This window comes from Berghia stephanieae, chromosome 11, assembly GCF_034508935.2.
Source record: "Berghia stephanieae isolate SIO BIC M18660-M18661 chromosome 11, UCSD_Bste_1.3, whole genome shotgun sequence".
Taxonomy (NCBI): Eukaryota; Metazoa; Mollusca; class Gastropoda; order Nudibranchia; family Aeolidiidae; genus Berghia; species Berghia stephanieae.
Window position 1 is genome coordinate 3,618,338 of NC_088370.1, and position 20,000 is coordinate 3,638,337.

At 37.1% G+C, this 20,000-nt stretch overlaps 1 protein-coding gene and 1 long non-coding RNA gene across 3 annotated transcripts in view; one reads left to right on the forward strand and one right to left on the reverse strand.

Moving 5' to 3' along the window:
* LOC144957394 (uncharacterized) overlaps positions 1–20,000 on the reverse strand; it is a 127,124-nt gene that overhangs the window by 45,581 nt on the left and 61,543 nt on the right. The window lies entirely within an intron of this gene.
* On the forward strand, positions 8,705–13,741 carry LOC144957375 (THAP domain-containing protein 1-like). Of its 2 annotated transcripts, XM_078888607.1 has the most exons (4): positions 8,710–8,825; positions 9,340–9,685; positions 10,072–10,157; positions 10,694–13,741. In XM_078888607.1, exons 3-4 carry the CDS (start codon positions 10,084–10,086, stop codon positions 11,127–11,129), a joined length of 510 nt encoding a protein of 169 aa, XP_078744733.1. In that variant the 5' UTR covers positions 8,710–8,825; positions 9,340–9,685; positions 10,072–10,083; the 3' UTR covers positions 11,130–13,741. The 2 variants fall into 2 exon arrangements, with proteins under 2 accessions (XP_078744734.1, XP_078744733.1); XM_078888608.1 differs by lacking the exon at positions 9,340–9,685 and having other exon boundaries at positions 8,705–8,825.

A 20,000-nucleotide genomic window follows, 5' to 3' on the forward strand; every position in this document is an offset into this window, starting at 1 on the left:
AACGGGTCAAAAGGAATGTGGGACTCTGTTATGGATAATCTAATCTACTAACACAATACACTTCAACAGTCGTAACGCCACTTCCCTCTTAATGATGCATGGTAACTTAGTAACTGGCTCTAAACAATCGGAACATTGGCAGACGCCCTTATGAAATAGTTCTCCGACGATCATAAAAGCGTATACAAAGGGAAAAAAATCCATTTAAAATCTGATCATGTTTGGATTTTAATACATTCTGATCACAAGACATATGAAAAGTTTTAGCCAGCATGAAGATTAAAAAGTACGGATATTCTTTGTTTAGAACCACGATGGCTGCCGTTGCTGGGCGACGTGACTTAAGACTATTGAATCCAATTCACGACACATACAATTTAGTGATAAAAGCTCATAAAAATGGCTGAATAAAAACAATAACTTAGAGCTGATTGACGTCAATAGACACCTAGATAACCACGAACTCTCTGACAGTCGTCATAATGTAAACAATTATAATGATCGTAAACATAGAAAACTACACAGGTTTTATTAAAATAAACAATTACAAAAACCCGATGACGTCAATTTTGTTCTATCTCTATGCCTGTATTTGGTTATATAAAACTATTGATGTCAACAGGATATGTGTTACTTTGATTGTTTAAAGTCATCTATATACAGTTTAGTGATAATTGCTCATAAAAATGGCTGATTAAAAATAATAAGTAATATCAGAGTGACGTCAATAATGACCTTGATAACCATGAATCTCGGGCAGTCGTCACAATGTACACAATTATTACAACGATTGGAAAACATAGAAAACTACACAGGTTTTGCAATTGATAGCATGTGTTTTAGTAAATTACGCACTGTTCTACCGCTTGATCAATAGAACCAACACAGAAAACTAAGTTAAAACTGAAACGTTGGTTATATAAAATCTATTAATGCAATACGTTTAGTTTTTTATAAATCATAATATCTGCCAGCCAGATATAACAAAACTATGTGTAACGTTGATTCGTTTATAGTATTATTCATACTGTAAACAAATTTCAATCAACTCCAAATAAAAATCAAAAACATTATTCTTGAAAACAAAAACAACTGTGGGCTGCCCTAACCAACAAAAGGACAATATCTGGCCAGACCCAGATCCAACCAGTTTTGCCGCAATAGACACATTTATTTTTTTCATTCATAACTCTTTAATGCTATTACATAGTGGAAGGCATCTAACATTAAATAATAGCGAATGATGAATTGTGTTTTTCCGTTAGTAGGCAATTTCATTGACGTAATATGTTTCGTAATATTTTGAGATACTGTTCTTTCTTGGTTAATACGGTGCGCAAATAACTCTACCTGTATCCAACAAAAGGACAGTATCTTACACGTCCGTCTCACATACTGTTCATCCATGGTTAACCGCAATGCAAATGACTCGTCCGTTTTCACCAAAAGAACAGTATCTAAGTTGTGAATATAGCAAAATACGACTAACTCGATCGACGAACGAAGTTGTGAATATCATTTTGAAAGTGGTTGTTGTCCTTGTTTGTTTATTTTGGTAACTTATTTATTTCTTGTCCGATTCGATTCCTGTATCATTTTTCATTTCTCCCCGAGACAAGATCGGTGATGTACTTTGTTTGAAATCTGACTAAAACATACATTGGCTTTTTTTTCCCCAACGAGCCTTGGCTTAGTAATAAATTCAAAAGGGCTTAAAGAATGTGACGCAACTTTCAGACGGTCGTCGAGAAAAGGTCTAATCCGTAAGCGGTCACAGCAACCAATCCGTGAAAAGCTGTAAGTAATGGTGAAAGGTCAAGAACCAGCATCATCTAGCAAGAACCAATAATTTGCTCTGAGAAAGTATTGACATCACACGAGCAAAAAGTTTGAAACTGATGATGGACCTATAAAAAGTTTGTGGGTATGATTTTGTCATGATTAACAATCGGACTCGAAAACGCGGCTATAGATATCAAAGAGTAGGATGAGATCATCTAAAGATGTTACATGATTGACATGGCCATTTAAGGAACTCAGTATCTAGCAGAAACAGAATCTGAACACAATAGGGTAGATCTACTCGTATCTATGCAACATCAATCATCCTTCGACGATGCAAGTCTGTCCCTTTGTGTTGTGCATTTTGGTATTTCATTTTCAACCTTTGTGTGTTTGATACCACCAACCGATAATTTAATTGGTCAGTCTCGCCAATTTCGACTCAACGTCTTGTCGAATTTTGTGATTCGATTATTTACTTAATAATAATATTATAGTTATCACCAGTCATCTGACGTCATGGGGTAGCCAAATTATAATGATTACATTTACTGTCACGACTATGGATAGCAGAACGAGAATTATCCGTAGATTCTTGATTGAATGAATTTATTAGACAACGGTTAAAGTTTTCACCGGTTACTTTAAATCAAGTCTCGGCAAAGTATCGATCACCATGCTAACCGGGGATTTAATAGAATTTGTCTTAAAATGTTAAATATTTAAAAGATTTTATTTCAATTGTAGAAGACATATATAGGTATGAACAATTAATATATGTAAAATGGCGGTTTAATAGCTGATTTCAATTAGACAAAAAAAAGCATCTTTTTCTTTCAATGAGACACCATCGTGTAATTTGTCGACATGCTATATATCATTTTGAATTTACAGATGATAAGGTTGACAAAGGTTTTGGATGGTTGTATAAGATAGACGGGGAAAGACGGTGACATGAGATATTTATTTTCATAGGAAACTTCTATTTCGAAAAGACGCTGCTCATGCCTTTTCGCTAGAATAAAGTAGCAATTTACATGAAGAACGACATATTATTTTTATAAGGAAACATTATTATTTGCCAAATTTCTTGTTACTGCTGTTCCAAGCTTGTCAACACAAAATGTTTTAACACCAAAAAATTGTATTTACTGCGTGACTTAATAAGTCAAATAATGCGAGCAAAGCCGCCCCCCCCCCCCCCCTCAAAAAAATGTTTTCTTTGTTCTCGATATCTTGATAATAATCACCAAATTAGAAAATGTTATATCTTCCCACATTACACTGATCACAGTATGCATTCCACTCATATTACCAACGCACACGCAACCCTCACCCCCCCCCCCCTCCCACACACACCACATCCACATGCACGTCCAAACTAGGATACATTATCAATTGTCATCTCTCTCTCTCTCTCTCTCTCTCTCTCTCTCTCTCTCTCTCTCTCTCTCTCTCTCTCTCTTCTCTTCTCTTTTTTTTAACACAGACGGACTAATTCTCCACATATGCATACGAGTTTGGGTCTGCCTTAGTGTTTGTTTTGTCCGCATGGTGTAAAGAATAACGCCATTGCATTATTAGCTGGAATATTTCTGTCTCTCCATAAAATATGACTAAATAGTCGCCTTCCTGTAATTTTTAAACGATAGCGGTATTTTTTCGCACTTAATGGAGAGCGGTTTGTTACTTATTTTGGTTTGGAAGTGATATTTAGAATTATCCTAGGTTGTTTTCGGGAGACTGCATATAGTGTATCTACTTAGCTCTTTACTAACGCCCTTTCTCTACAGATGTAACTTAAAACTGATTGAAGGCCAATGTATATCATTATATTTGTTTTTCTTTTCAGTTTATTGTTTCTCAGCCATACGTGTGTCAGATTATTGAGAGAAGCTGAGGACAGATGTTTTCACCTTTCTACATTTATCTACACACATGATGGCACATAAAATGACACGGAAATAATAAACATTGGCAGATAGTGAACGATTCTAAATATCACAACAAAACAACACACGACACACACAAACACCAGATGTGTTGTGGACAATTACTCCGTCAGCAATGATTAAAGCCGTCGACCTCACAGTCAGCGTGAAAACAGATAGAAAAATATTCTGTATTCACGACAAAGGTTGTAGATGTCCTTCCTTTGCGTCAATAGGTGACAGAATGATCCTTCGTTAAAAAAAACAACTCGATTATCAATCGTTAACAAAAATAGTTATATTATTAATTTATTCGTTGTTCGTTTGTAAAATATTTACATGGGCCAACCCTCGCCCCCCCCCCCCCCCCCCAAAAAAAACAACAAAAAAACAAAATCAAAAACAAAATAAAACAAAACAAAACACACAAAAACAGACAAACCAACACCCCCCCCCCCCCCCAAAAAACAAAAAAACAAACAAAACAATAAAAACAAACAAATTGATGACTTCAATGTATAAAATCTACAATTGTAAGACATACCGATTAATATGAAGGGTATCGCATGCTTTACAATCATAAAGATTATCTTCAAGGATATCATTTTGATGATACATCAATAAGCACCAATCAGAAGTATATCCCCATATTTATACATTGATTGCCAGCCCCTATTAAGAGGACGTCCGTTTTTAAATCCATGAGAACATATCTAAAGTATACAGCTATCACCTATAATAAGGACCCCTTCATGTGTCAGATAAAAAGAAAACCCAAAACAAAACCCGCCTTATTACTAAGGTAATCTCTGTGTATGAAACATCGCGAGCTGCCAGGTTTAGATGAGGATTAATATCAATCAATAAAATTTGAAGGACGACTATCTGGTTCAATTATCAAATACGTGTCTATCCAGAGTAGGCAGCAGTGTTGCCACGTGCCCATGCAAAATCCCGCAAACTTTATGCGAGAAATCCGCCCAAATCCGCCAACTTTATCCTACCTAACCTGCAACATTTGCCCCAAATTACCAAAAAATCCGCCATTTGATTTTAAAAACTAATAATCAACCAATAATGTATTGTCTCACCATAAAACATTATGTGACGTAACGCAACTAGCATATTTACAACTTGTTTCCTTTTTAAAAGCATGAAGATTAGAAGTTTCAATTTTGATTGAGCGGGAGTTAGACTGTCGGATATTTCTCGAAGATGAACAAAAAGGGGAGATTTAATCATTTATGATAAGAATTCATTTTTGATAAAAATTAACCTTCTAACTAAACATGGCAATATCTCAGTTCAAACCTTTTCACCATCCGACTGATTATGTCATTCACTGTAATAAATATTCACAATAATTTACTATGAGTAAGACATTGAATGACATTATTTGGGAATTATGTCCGGGCCTTGTTCGTTGAACCTCTGGTGCACTGTCGTCACCTTCTCCTAGCCCAGTGGCTGCAAGTTTTCTTTTGACTTTTGGCTCTTTTCAGCGCTATACTTTTTCACGTAATTTCAGCGCCATTATAAGTGAAGAATAATACAGAACCTAAGGAATAAAAATCTCAATTGGAGAGGGAGAAGAGAGAGAGAGAGGGGAGAGAGAGAGAGAGAGAGATAGAGAGAGAGAGAGGGAGAGAGAGAGAGAGAGAAAGAGAGAGAAGAGAGAGGAGAGAGAGAGAGGAGAGAGAGAGGGAGAGAGAGAGGGAGAGAGAGAGGGAGAGGAGGGAGAGAGAGAGATAGAGAGAGAGAGAAAGAGAGAGAGAGAGAGAGGGAGAGAGAGAGGGAGAGAGAGAGGGAGAGAGAGAGAGAGAGAGAGACAAAAAAAAGACAAAATCCATAACATTCGTTCAGAACTAGATCGGCATGAACCATTTATAGATACAAATACATTCTGTGGTACCCCTTTAGACAAGTTCCAACCAGTTTCACCTAGTTTCATAAACGAGTTGATAAAAAAAGCCCCCATTAAATCCTGCGACCTTGATCCCCTACCAGCACAGCTTTTGGCCAGCTCCATCGATACATTATTACCATCCATTACATCAATCATAAATACATCCATACTGACTGGCAAAGTTCCATCGTGCTTTAAAAGTGCCCTCGTCAAACCACTTCTGAAGAAACCATCACTAGACCACAATATATTAAACAATTATCGTCCTGTATCAAATTTACCTTTTTTGTCAAAACTTTTGGAGAAGGTAGTTCTTACACAATTAACATCTCATCTTAAGAACAACAGTTTGGAACAACCCTTTCAGTCAGCCTACAAACATCAACACAGTACTGAAACGCGCTTCTTAAAATCTTTAATGACTTGTTATGTAATGCTGATGCTAACAATATCAATGTATTATGCCTTTTAGATCTTTCAGCTGCCTTTGACACCATTGACCATGACATTTTGTTAAGAAGACTAGAAAATACGTTCGGCATAAAAGGAATTGCCCTTAAATGGTTTACATTATATTTACAGGATCGATGGCAGACTGTCGTGTGAATGGTGTTCAGTCAGAACAAGTTTTACTAAATTTTGGAGTGCCACAAGGCTCTGTTCTTGGCCCTGTTCTTTTTACTGTATATATGCAGCCCCTTTCTAGTGTGATATCCAGATTCAATCTGAGTTATCATTTTTATGCAGATGATACGCAAATATATGATTCAGCACCCCTTAGTAATTTACAGTTCTTAATACAACGAATTACGAGCTGTTTTAATGAGATTAAATCTTGGTGTACCACAATAAGTTAAAATTAAATGATAGTAAAACTGAGATTTTAATGTGTAGAAGACCGAGTATCCTTAAACAGGCAAATAAATCACTAATTACTCTCGGAAATAGCACAATAGAATTTTCAAATAAAGCAAAAAACCTTGGCGTCATCATTGATAAAGATCTTTCCATGACAAGCCACGTGAATAACACCATACAATCTATGTACATAGAAATGAAAAAAATAAGCAAAATTCGTAATTTAATACCGAAGCATATAACAGAACTTTTAATTAATTCCTTGGTTTTATCTAAATTGGACTATTGTAACTCCCTTTGGGCGAATTTAACTAAAGACAAAATTAGCAAACTTCAGGTTGCTCAAAATAACGCAGCCAGGCTCATTGTACGCAATAACAAAAAATACCCGTCAGCAACTCTTCTTCTCCGTGAGTTACATTGGCTTCCTGTTGAAAAAAGAGTTGCCTATAAGATTTGTACTGTTGTCTACAAATCCCTGAGCACGAACAGTCCCTCCTATATTAAAGACCTTCTAAACATATATGTCCCCAATAGAAACTTGAGGTCAAGCAATGACCAATCAATCCTTGTCAAACCTAAGCCATTGCGTAAAATAGGTGAACAGTCTTTTCAATTTTCGGAAACCATTTTTGGAACTCTCTCCCGTCACACGTGAGATGCTCGGATTCGTTGACAACGTTCAAATCTCGCTTAAAGTTTTATCTTTTTACGTCATAATGTTGCAATATTATTTTCATATTTTGTTGTTGTTAAATTGAATTCGTATCACGTTTCCTTCACACTTGTCTCACTGTAATATGTTTTGTTTTATATCACTGTAAAGCGCTTAGAGCCTGTGACAACGGGTAAAGCGCTATATAAATGCCATTTATTATTATTATTATTAGAGAGAGAGAGAAAGAGAGAGAGATTTTTAAAAGTTGTTTTTAAGGGTTTTACGGCGCTTGCAACACATATAGGCATATCAGCGCCAGTAAAAAGGAAGAAAATGGGATAGAAAAAAGGTATAGAATGACAATTAAAGCACCCAAGAAAAGGGAAGACAAAGGGGAATTGGTTCAAATAGGAAACAGGTGTAGATTCCAAGAGCACACTATCAAAGTACGTAGTTTGAGATCTCCTGCTAAACTAAGAGGGATACATTTAAATGTTTACATATCATGTATAATATGTAAACAAAACAATGCAGTGCATATTAGCGAGATGATTTACAAGGAATGTGCGCGTCACTTTGAGTTTGTCAGTCTGTTTCTATTATCCAGTTTGTAATCTGCCTCCATAAATCTCTGTCTAGTGCAAGGGTTCTTAGCTTTAGAATGTCATTCCAGTGTGTTAAGGTGCTGAGGCAGTTGGATGTTTCCTTGTGTTGCTGAAATCAGTTCCATCGATGTTCGTCCTGTTATTAACGTTGTGTAGTTCTCTGAAGGCAGTTTGAGCTAGTATTTTTCTCCGTTTGATGTCTCCATTCTCATTAATCAAGTTTCCGAGTTATCTTACACTTTTTTATTCCGCTTGTTTCTTGTTAACCACTGTTATTTCTGTTTTGGATTCGTTGACCTTTAGATTCCAATGTATTTGATATTATTGGTATGTGCTGTTTCGCCAGGTCTGCTATATCAAATGTGACATCAACATCGTCTGCGTAAATCAGTTCGCGGGTAAGGATTTGAGGAATCGGCAGTTTTTGTCTTGATTCTTTTAGTGCTGCTTCCAAATTTACGGCAAAAAGATTGGGCTCAGACTGTCTCCTTGGGGAGTTCCCAACGATGTTAATAGTGAAACTGTTTCCCCATCAGATGTAAACGTAAGTGTTGTATTTGCCAGCAGTGATCATTTTCGAGAAATGAATCTAGTACCTTCAAAAGTTTTGTTCTGCAGATTGTATCAAAGGCAGAGCTCATGACAATGCCCAATATAGTGAACTCTTCTTTGTATTTTTCTGGTCTGGCTTTCAACCACCTATGAGCCCATAGAATATCACTGGTACACCTATCTTTTTCTGAATCCGCTCTGTGACTGTGTCCGAGACATTTCGAACCAAGCACGGAGACATTTCGAAATAAGTACGGAGACATTTCGAACTAAGTACGGAGACATTTCGAACGAAGTACGGAGACATTTCGAACGAAGTACGGAGACATTTCGAAACTAAGTATGGAGACATTTCGAACCTTGGAATAAAAATAGATGGAAGGAAGATGACGTCATAATACTGAAGCCAACCGTTGGCCGCTTCCGCCATATTGGGAATACCAAAACATTCCTGCGTTACGGCCGTAGTTACGGTGATTCACTCATCGGTGGACATCCGAATCAAGATGATCAGTGGATGTTTTTCCTTCCAAGTAAGTATCAACCTTAAATTTGTTTCATAATTATGTTTGCAAATACGTTTTATCAGTTAAATCATGTTTAAAGATGAAATAAAACTATTTGATAGCTAAGTTGAGTCGAATTCAGATATCTCTCCCTGTGAATGTGATGTGGCTATGGCATGGCACGTTCACTTTCACTTTCAGTTTTCAGCCACTTTGATTTTCTTAAAACAAGTATAGATTCTAGTCTAATCGTTTTTTCATTTGTTTTAGTTATCGGATGTATATGGTAAAGGCGATATTTATTATTAGTCTTAGATCGACATTATTTTACTGACGGAAAGCCTTTGACTCTCGATGATCAGAGACTGTTTCGTCACCCTTGGCCTTGGTTTGGCTCTAGCTGAAGCTGGACGGTTAGGATTGGTTGGATTTTACTATCTAACATTAATAGTAATGTTTCATCTCCTCTCGAAAAGAATTCGTTGTACATTTTCATCACACTGACCTATCACTCATTCTTGGAAAATATTTTGTTCTACAGGAATTAAAGGACTAGGCTGCCTGTATTCTCACCCCCCCCCCCCCCCGGCCGATTGGATTCCCGAAAAAAAACGTCGCCGGCTTTTTGTGATTTGGATTTGATTGATTTTTTTTTTAATTGTGCAACTTGTGACAAGAAACTTAACAAATTACTGCATTACAACCTTTGGATTAAACATACAACAATTGTGGACTACTATTATGAAGACTAGCATCCGGGGGGTGTACTATTATGAAGACTAGCATCCGGGGGGTGAGAAAAGTCACTTCGAAAGGACTAACCAAAGATGATATGGCTGTACTAATCGCAGTGATAAGGATAGTGTTACAGGAATCACCGTCCATCAGTGAGTACTTTTCTTTTTTTGATAACTGTTGTGATCATACGTCCAAAGGATTACTTGCTCAGCTACAAGACTACAAGAAGGTCTTGTTGAGATGAAAAGTACCAACTCATTTGCTGTCTATGTGTGCATCAAATTTCAAAATGGGGGACTAATCTCTACGTGAAAACTGCAAAAGTCAGTCATTTATCGACAAATGTAGGTTAGATTTCGGTTCGGTTGAAATCCAACCTAACCGTAAAAGGCTTAAGATTGGTTGGATTTTACTATCTAACGTTTATTTCATCTTCTGTCTAAAAGAATTCGTTGTACATTTTCATCACACTGACCTATCACTCATTCTTGGAAAATATTTTTGAACCATATTAATTATTCATTGTGTTCTACAGGAATAACCAAAGATGCCTGCTTGTTGCGCATTTGGCTGCACCAATCGCTCTGAGAGGGAGAAGGGTACAGGAATCACCTTTCACAAGTGAGTACTTTTCTTTTATTGCTAACTAAAACATTTATGATCATACGTCTAAAGGATTACATTACTTGCTAAGCAACAAGGTCTTGTTGATATGCAAAAGTCATTTCCCAACCTTATGTGTGCATTAAATAAAATAGCCTTGTTTTAACCCCTTCACAGCTAGGTTACATTTCAACCGAACGGAAATCTAACCTACTTTTGTCGATGTATGACTGTCTTTTGCAGTTTTGACGTAGAGATTTGTCCCTGTGATGTGCCTCTAGTGCTTGAGGCGAATCACAGGACTCATATCTCAGTGAAAGTTGTAGAGGATCGAATGATATTTTACGTGAAGTCCAGACTAGCTATGAAAGGTTAACACTTGGTTGTATCAACAACAGTGCTATTCGAACAAATGGTTTGCTACCACACAGAATAGCACACCCATGTTTCTCACTCAGTCACAGTAAGAATGTTACCAGGTGACCAATAATGTTGTAATGCTATTTTAAGACATTAGTGACAACAATGTGTTGTTGTTTTGTTTTTTTTTTCAGATTCCCCAAGGATGAAGAGCGGAGAAAGCTGTGGATAAATTCCATAAGAAGGGAAAATTTTATTCCCTCCAAATATACTGTTGTCTGTTCTGTCCACTTTGAGGAGAAATGCATTGACAGAACTTCTGTCAATATTGTTCGATTGAGAGAAGGTGCAGTACCTACTATCTTTTTGTCTTTTCCTTCTTACTATCAAAATTCGGGGGACAAAGCTAGAAAACCGCCAGCTCAAAGAGAGCCTCCCCCTTCCATTTCTAATTCAGACAACTGTAATGCTCCATTGCCAAATGATCTTGCTATCCCTTCTACTTCTACGAGTGTTGATACACCAACCAAACAAAATTTTAAAAGAGCTCTAGAAGATAAAAGTCATAAATTAGAATCATGCAGAAAGAAAATTAAAATGCTTCAGCAGTCGAAAAGACGTTTAATTTAAAAAAATGCAGACTTAAAAAGTATAGTAATGGAGCTTAGAAACAAAAAGATGATTAGTGACTCTAGTGTAGATATTTTAGAAAGATGTGGGGGTGGGGTTGGTGATTTATTGAAACGGAAATTAGCGAAGATGGAAAATATGTCTGTACCTGTTAAGTATTCTCCAGAAATTAGAAGTTTTGCTATGACATTGCATTTTTACTCCCCTAAAGCTTTCGATATGTAAGAAAAGCTTTTGATACTTGTCTTCCTCATCCAAAAACTATTTCTAAGTGGTATAAAACTGTGGATGGGTCACCTGGTTTTACTAAATCAGCTTTTACTTTTCTTTCCAATATTGTACAACTGTCAAAGGTTGCAAAACCTTTTCTATGTAATCTTGTCATGGATGAAATGTCTATTAGGCAACATGTGGAATGGGATGGCAGCAAGTATCATGGCTATGTGGATGTTGGTACAGGAATTGATGATGATAATCTTCCCGTAGCAAAGGAAGCTCTAACTTTTATGATAGTATGCTTAAATAGCAGTTGGAAATTGCCTGTTGGGTATTTTTTATTAGATGGTTTGAATGGGGTGGAAAGAAAAAATTGATTGAATTCATGTATTAAAAAACTGCATGAAGTAGGTGTTGAGATAGTGTCAATCACACATGACGGTTGTCCATCAAATATGTCTATGTTGAAGTCTCTTGGTGTAATTGTAGATAGTGATAAAATAAAGCCATACTTTTCTCATCCTGTTACTGATTCGCCTATTTATGTTTTTCTTGATGCCTGTCATATGTTGAAATTGTAAGGAATACTTTTGCAGAAAAAAAGTCTTTTTGTGTAGGTAATGATTTTATCAAATGGGACTATATTGAACTATTACATGAGTTACAAGAAAGAGAAGGATTGCACCTGGGTAATAAATTACAAGCAAGTCATGTGCAATGGTTTAAGACAAAAATGAATGTAAAATTAGCTGCTCAAACTCTTAGTGATTCAGTTTCTTCTTCTCTTGAATTTTGTCTTAAAGAAAATATCCCTGGTTTTGAAGGATGTGAGGCAACTATTAAGTTTTTGAAAATGTTTAATTGTTTGTTTGATATCCTTAATTCTAGAAATATGAAGGCATTTGGATGGAAATCCCCATTGAGTAAATGTAATTTTGAAGCAACTGAAAATTTTCTCTCAGAAGTTAAAAATTATATTTTGTCCATGACATTATCTGTTAATGGTATGTCTCTTGTTTCCAGTAGAAGAAAGACTGGCTTTCTTGGTTTTCTTGTTTGTATTGATAGTGTTATTTCCATTTACAGACGTTTGGTAATGTCTGAAGATTCATGTATGAAATTTTTATTGACCTACAAGTTTAGTCAAGATCACATTGAACTTTTTTTTGGTAAGGTAAGAAGTATGGGAGGCTGCAATAACAATCCAACAGCTAGACAGTTCTCAAAAGCATACAAGCAACTCCTCACGCACAATGAAATTGAAGAAGTGAAAAGAGGGAACTGTTTGCCTCTGGAATCCGTACCCATTCTAAGTGTTTCCAGCCGAGAGAATTTAAGCCGTGATGTACCTTCTGGGATTCGAATCAATGCATCTTTATCAACAAACCGAGTCTTGTCTGAAGAGGTGTGTGAAAGTAGTGATATCAGTAGCAGTAGTTCATTTGATTTTGATGTAAACTATGATCAGTTGTCCACTTGTTCAAATAAAATTGTCGTCTACATTGCTGGATTTGTTGCATTTAAATTGAAACAAAGAATTCTTTGTGAACAGTGTTCAAATGCATTAGTTGAAAATGAGCTATCTGACATACATTCTTTGATTGCTCTTAAGAACAAAGGAGGGTTGCAAATTCCTTCTAAGGGTGTTATTGATGTCTGTTTAATTTCTGAAAAGCATTTCAGAAAATATGTTGCAACTGTAGGTCAAGATCATTTTCATTTCAATCGATATGATTGCCATAAGCTTTTGCAAAGCATCATGAAGTCTTTCGTCAATAAACCCGTTTTTTCTACATTATTTCATTCCCATATGTTTGATCATGAGGGGATTGAGAATCATTTGATTCTTCTACTAAAAGCAATAGCTGAGAAATATATTCAGGTCAGGTATTTCTATGCTGGTAAACTGTACACTGAACAATTGAAAAAGAAGCTAATGTGTAAAAGCCGTCAAGTTCTTAACAAATTTATTTTATTTACAGGGCAGTAACAATGTCATTATTAACTTGTGTGATTTTTTTAAAGAGGCAAATATGTTTGTGTATAAGTATAACCCTTTCCTGGCTAGGCTGAATTTCACGTCAAACATCATTCCATCCGCTACAGCTTTCACCTCGAGCACTCGGAGGGCTCGAGTCGCATCACAGGGGCTAATTTCTGAACTGTAGAGGATTGAATGATGAATGACGTAAAATCCAGTCTCGCCATAACAGACTTCTGTAATAACTATTAATGATGAACTAGTAATGAAATTGCTGGGATTTTTGTTTTATTTTGAAATCTTATTGAATTATGATCAAACAATGAACCTTTTTGTGTGACCATGATATTTTGTGTAATAATGTCTTTTTTTTTTTTTGTCACTTTACACAAATAAATATAAAATGTAAATAGCATTTTGTGACTTAATTTTTGATGAATTATGGTAATTCATAGCTCTAGTAGCGGGGTCCCGTTAGTTCAATTGGTAGAGCATTGGACTGTCACGCCAAAGGTCTCGGGTTCGAGTCCCTTTGCAGCCAGAATTTTTATCCGGTTCCCCCTGTCCACCCAGCAGCAATTGGGTAGCTTACTCTACTACTGCTATAGCTGCAGTGGTACGTCCACATTTTAAGTTGTCACCATTAACCCTTTCATGGCTAGGTTTGAGTTGAACCAAAACCAAACGTACTTTTGTCTATACATGACTGACTTATGCAGTTTCACATAGAGATAGTCCATGTGATGCGACTCGCCCGCGCTTTAGACTAATCTGTGATGAAAACTGTACAGGATCGACTCGTATTTGACGTGAAATCTAATCTAGCTGTGAAAGGATTAAGAATTGTGGTCGTGTAGTGGTGGCCTGATTTTTAATGTGATTCCTACCCCGAAACTTTGTGCTGTAAGAGTCAGCTAAAAGTGGTGGGTGGTTGGGAGGGCCTCCTGCATTCTTGCAGGAGATGTATGCTTTCTTCTACTTTTACCCCCTTATCTTTTGTAACGTCTGCTTTCTGCCCTTGTCCTTGACCGAAATAGCTCGGTTGTGGTTGGGTTCATGTGGGGTTTTCTGCTTTTGACGAGCATGACACGGCCGGGAACCGAACCCCAGACCTTCTGGTTACGAAGCCAACGTTCTAACCAACTGAGCCACTGCGACCAGTAAGATTGGTAGCGGATGACCGAATGATCTACTTGCTGTTCTCTCTTCTTGGCCAAGCGAAATATGCCGTCTCGTGACACGCAGGTTCGATTCCGACAGGATCCACTTTTTATTTTTCGATATCTTTAATTCGAGCTTGCACTTCCATTACTTTCTGTGCGGTTGCTTGATATTTTACAAGTGTTTACTCATACTCCTCCCTTTTTCCTTATTCATGTCATAACCAACAAGCAAAGGAAATCGAACCGTGCGTAGTGATAGTGCTTTGGCTTCAGAATTGAACGAAGAAAATAATTTAATTAATATTGCCTTTGCAAGGTATTTTACAACATCACAATGACTAAATTCCCTTAGTAAGTGAGTGTTTTAATCGGCAACACAAGATGATTTCCATCACTCAAGTCTATAGTTTCTATGATAAACAATCGTTTCCTGGTCTTCTCAATATGGCGGCTAAGCTCCGCCCACTGGCATCAACTTTGCGACCTCGCGAACGAAGCCGCTTACCTTCCATGTATTATTATTCCAAGTTTCGAACGAAGTACGGAGACATTTCGAACTAAGTGGAAATTGGGTTATCAGGCTTTTAACGAAATCGGGCCGAACGAGACGCCGAACGCTGAACCCGAACGGATATAGCCTTCTCACGTGACCATGAACGAGATCTGGATAGTGAAGACTCTCAAGCGGTATGCAGCATTGGATCTAAGGTCACGTGATAGATGATAGCTTGAGTTGCTGTTGGCGTCAGCTGACAAGAAACGGAGAAGGAAAGAATGGAGACTACCTCAGGCCTCCCCCTGCCATGTGTTAAGGGAGGGGCAAGGTCAGTGTCATTCAATAGTATATAATTGTGCATGTGGCGCTCTATACGGAGAGAAAATTATAAATTGATTACGGGGGAAGGTGGGGGTAGGGGGGGGAGGGGGGTTTGACCCACAAACGACCGAGGTGTTGGGCTTCGGGTCACAGACTAGGTCTTGTATTCTCTATGCTTCGGATAGACCATGATACGAAATCAAAGAGAAAAGGCCGCTGGTACTTGGATGGTGGAAATGGTTGGGGGGTAGGTGGGGGGGGGGGGGGTACTGACAATCAGCATGGGATGTATACATTAACATTAATAATATAGGCAATAGATGACCAGGGATGTGTATTGTTTGTGTATTGTTTGTATATGTTTGTGTTGTGTGTGTGTGTGTGTGCGCGCGCGTGTGTGTGTGAAAGGGATTACACAAAAACACCTTTCTCTGTAGCTTCCAAATGATTACGTATACGATAAATTTGAAAACCACATTGTTTGAATCAGCTTGCAAAAAGGAAAACATTTATCTTTGTTTCACAAAAATAGGTTTACAAATAAAAAATTTTTCTAGTAGATTGATTTTGAAAAAATATTGCTCAATTTTTAAAAATTTAATGATAATTTCTTTATTTTTCGGTCGATTTTCTTGATTTATATCTCATTTTTCAATTCTCAATGCGACGAGCACACTGATGTATCTTACTAAGAATTCACGAGCGTTGAGTTGTGACGTAACAATACATACAAGACCTCGTTCTCCACGCCACAGTAGGGCTTCCATTCATCGCTTTCGGTCAACCGTCGTCTTTGAAGTTACACAACATATACCGCCTGTGATGCCTGTACACAAATCAAGGGCTGATGACTCATGTTGACAAGCGAGCTATCAAAAGAGCAATCCGTTGATTGGTCAAAAAATCAGGATTTCATATAAGGACATAAGTTCTTGAAAGCGATACCCACCCACCTGTCAGTGGACAGAAGTGATGTGATGAAATCAGGGCTCCATAAAATGTTATATCATGGTAGGCTCCACCCTCTATTTCTATTCTGGCGTAGATGTAGACGGCGATAGCCTTTCCGATATCATAATGACAAGTGGGCAAAGGTTTAAAGCTTCCAAACAATCCAGTCGTCCTCTATCTCTAATCGGCCCCGTTAGCGCCCCGACGCGCAAACTCAGTGTTGATTAATAAAATGTGAATTGTTTGAGTTGGTCCAAGGACTTTTTTTTAATCGTAATAATGATGGTGATGGTGGCAGTGATAATGGTAATGGTCATAGTAGTGATGGTGGTGGTTGTAATGATGATGGTAAATTATTATTGCTATTATTATTATTGTTATTATTATTATTATTATTATTATTATTATATTATTATTATTATTATTATTATTATTATTATTATTATTATTATTATTATTATTATTATTATTATTATTATTATTATTATTATTATTATTATTATTATTATTATTATTATTATTATTATTATTATTATTATTAATATTATCATCATTATTATTATTGTTATCATTACTATTATTATTATTATTATTATTATTATTATTATTATTATTATTATTATTATTATTATTATTATTATTATTTATTATTATTATATTATTATTGTACGTATTGGTCGTATTTTGTGTGGTTATTTGTGGTAACAGTTGTTTTTTTTTTCGTTCCAATTACCATTTTTTTCCACTTTAATGTCTGTTGTTTAAATTGTGTGATTTATTGGCGAAAGCCTACGGTTGAATAAACTTTGAGCTTTAAACTCGTTTCAAATTGGGGCCTGTCTGTGCTAAACACTGCCCATAGGTAACAACATCAAGTCAAATTGGGACGGGCCTGAAATTTTGTATGGCGCTTACTCACGACTCGTAAACTGTCATAACGAAAAGTAAAAGAACCCCACTTACTAAAATGGGTCTAGGTTGATGGGTGTTTTGTCACACGATGGGTCAAGGGTACAATCAAATACAAACAAACACACACACACACATACATACAAACACACACACACACATATACATACATACGCTGACAGAGTTTTTAATTATTTTTTTTAATGGTCGGATAATAAATAAATGTTATCTTTAACCACATGATATACATTTATTCTCTATATTTATTTTGATATTAAAGGTTGTAATTGTTCTTAATCGTTTACGGTCGTTATCTAAACTAACAGTTTTTAGTTGTTCTGAATTGAAACACATTTCGTGAGTTAACTGCACATATGAATATTTTGCTCTCTATTTATTGATTGGTTGGATGAATGAATGGATGGTTGGATGGGAAGCTGTGGATAGGTGGTTGGGTGGAAGATATATGGATGGGTGAGTAGTTGGATGTTTAGATGGAATAATGGATAATTGAATGATTAGATGGATGGATAGATGGGTGGGTAGATGGATAGACGGAAGCATGGATAATTGAATGATTAGATGGATGGATAGATGGGTGGGTGGATGAATAGACGGAAGCATGGATAATTGAATGATTAGATGGATAGATAGATGGGTGGGTGGATGGATAGACGGAAGCATGGATAATTGAATGATTAGATGGATGGATAGATGGGGGGGGTGGATGGATAGACGGAAGCATGGATAATTGAATGATTAGATGGATGAATAGATGGGGGGGGGTGGATGGATAGACGGAAGCATGGATAATTGAATGATGAGATGGATGGATAGATGGGTGGGTGGATGGATAGACGGAAGCATGGATCATTGAATGATTAGATGGATGGATAGATGGGTGGGTGGATGGATAGACGGAAGCTTGGATAATTGAATGATTAGATGGATGGATAGATGGGTGGGTGGACGGATAGACGGAAGCATGGATAATTGAATGATTAGATGGATGGATAGATGGATGGGTGGATGGATAGACGGAAGCATGGATAATTGAATGATTAGATGGATGGATAGATGGGTGGGTGGATGGATAGACGGAAGCATGGATAATTGAATGATTAGATGGATGGATAGATGGGTGGGTGGATGGATAGACGGAAGCATGGATAATTGAATGATTAGATGGATGGATAGATGGGTGGGTGGATGGATAGACGGAAGCATGGATAATTGAATGATGAGATGGATGGATAGATGAATTGACTGATGGTTCCGAGGATGCTAGAAGATAAAACTAAAGGTGATATGGTCGATAAAGGGTCAATACAAATAAAAATTCAAAGACAACAAAACAATCTTTCGAAACCCTTTTAACTGTTACAAAGAATACACAATGAAAAAGGAATTTATGGTGCAAATCGAAAGAAAATAATAACGATTTTTTTAGATATGCGACTCATATTATTTAAATGTAAAATCATTTTAAGGCAGAACCATAGAATTAAACGAATGAGAATACGTACGAAGCCTAAAAAGTGTCCACCAATGAAAGCATTCAGCGCCATTTTGTTGTTGGCTGAGAATGTAGTAATTACCATTCATTCGGTATCTATGTCAACATAACGACACAAGAAAAACAACAAACAATATCAAAATCCACAATAAAATGTTTCAGAACTGTTGCGTATATTTATGGCACAACGAAGCTGTCAAAAAATGAAGTTAGAGAATGTGTGTAATCATGTATTATAATAACCTGTAATGTGTTTTCCAACCACCACATCATCTACTACTACAACCACCACCACAATATCATCACTAACACTACTACTACAACCACAAGCCCCACATCATTATCACTACCACTACTACTACACCACCACCAGCACATCATCATCACTACCACTACTACAATCACCACAACCACATCGTCATCACTACCACTACTACTGCAACCACCACCACCATATCATCATCATTACCACTACTACCACAACCACCACCACCACTACTACTACAACCACCACCACATCACTACCTCAACTACTACAACCACCACCACAATAGCACCACTACGACTACTACTACAACCACCACAACCACATCGTCATCACGACCACTACTACTACAACCACCACCATATCATTACCATTACCACTACTACTACAACCACCACTACCACCATATCATTACCATTACCACTACTACTGCAACCACCACTACCACCATATCATCACCATTACAACTACTACTACAACCACCACAACCACATCATCATCACTACCACTACTACTACAACCACCACCACATCATCATCACTATCACTACTACTACAACTACAACCACCACCACATTATCATCACTACCACTACTACTACTGCAACCACCACCACCATATCATCATCATTGAAATATTTTTTTTTTTTAATTGAGCTTTATATAGTGCAATATCTACTAAATGTGCTCAAAGCGCTTTACAAGGGGTCCCTGGTCAACATTTAACATGTAGGACGGGACATGACGCCTGTTAGGCGATATTACAATTTTTCGGACAAAGACAACTCTGTTAACGGCCAGGTACTCATTTTACACATGAGTACGGTGAGAGAATGTGAGTAAAGAGCCTTTACCAAGGACTCAACTATGCGCCCAGCGCGAGGCTCGAACCCAGGACCTTCCGATCCGGAAGCGAGTGTCATACTACTAGACCACATAGCCGCATCATTACCACTACTACTACAAACACCACCACCACATCATCATCACGACCACTACTACTACAACCACCACCACCACCACCATTTCATTACCATTACCACTACTACTACAAC

Excerpts from the sequence above, each read along its gene's own strand:
- LOC144957375 (XM_078888608.1), top strand. The coding sequence starts at position 10,084 with ATGCCTGCTTGTTGCGCATTTGGCTGCACCAATCGCTCTGAGAGGGAG. Across the intron at positions 10,158-10,693 it reads ACAGGAATCACCTTTCACAA|ATTCCCCAAGGATGAAGAGC; the intron begins GTGAGTACTTTT and ends TTTTTTTTTCAG.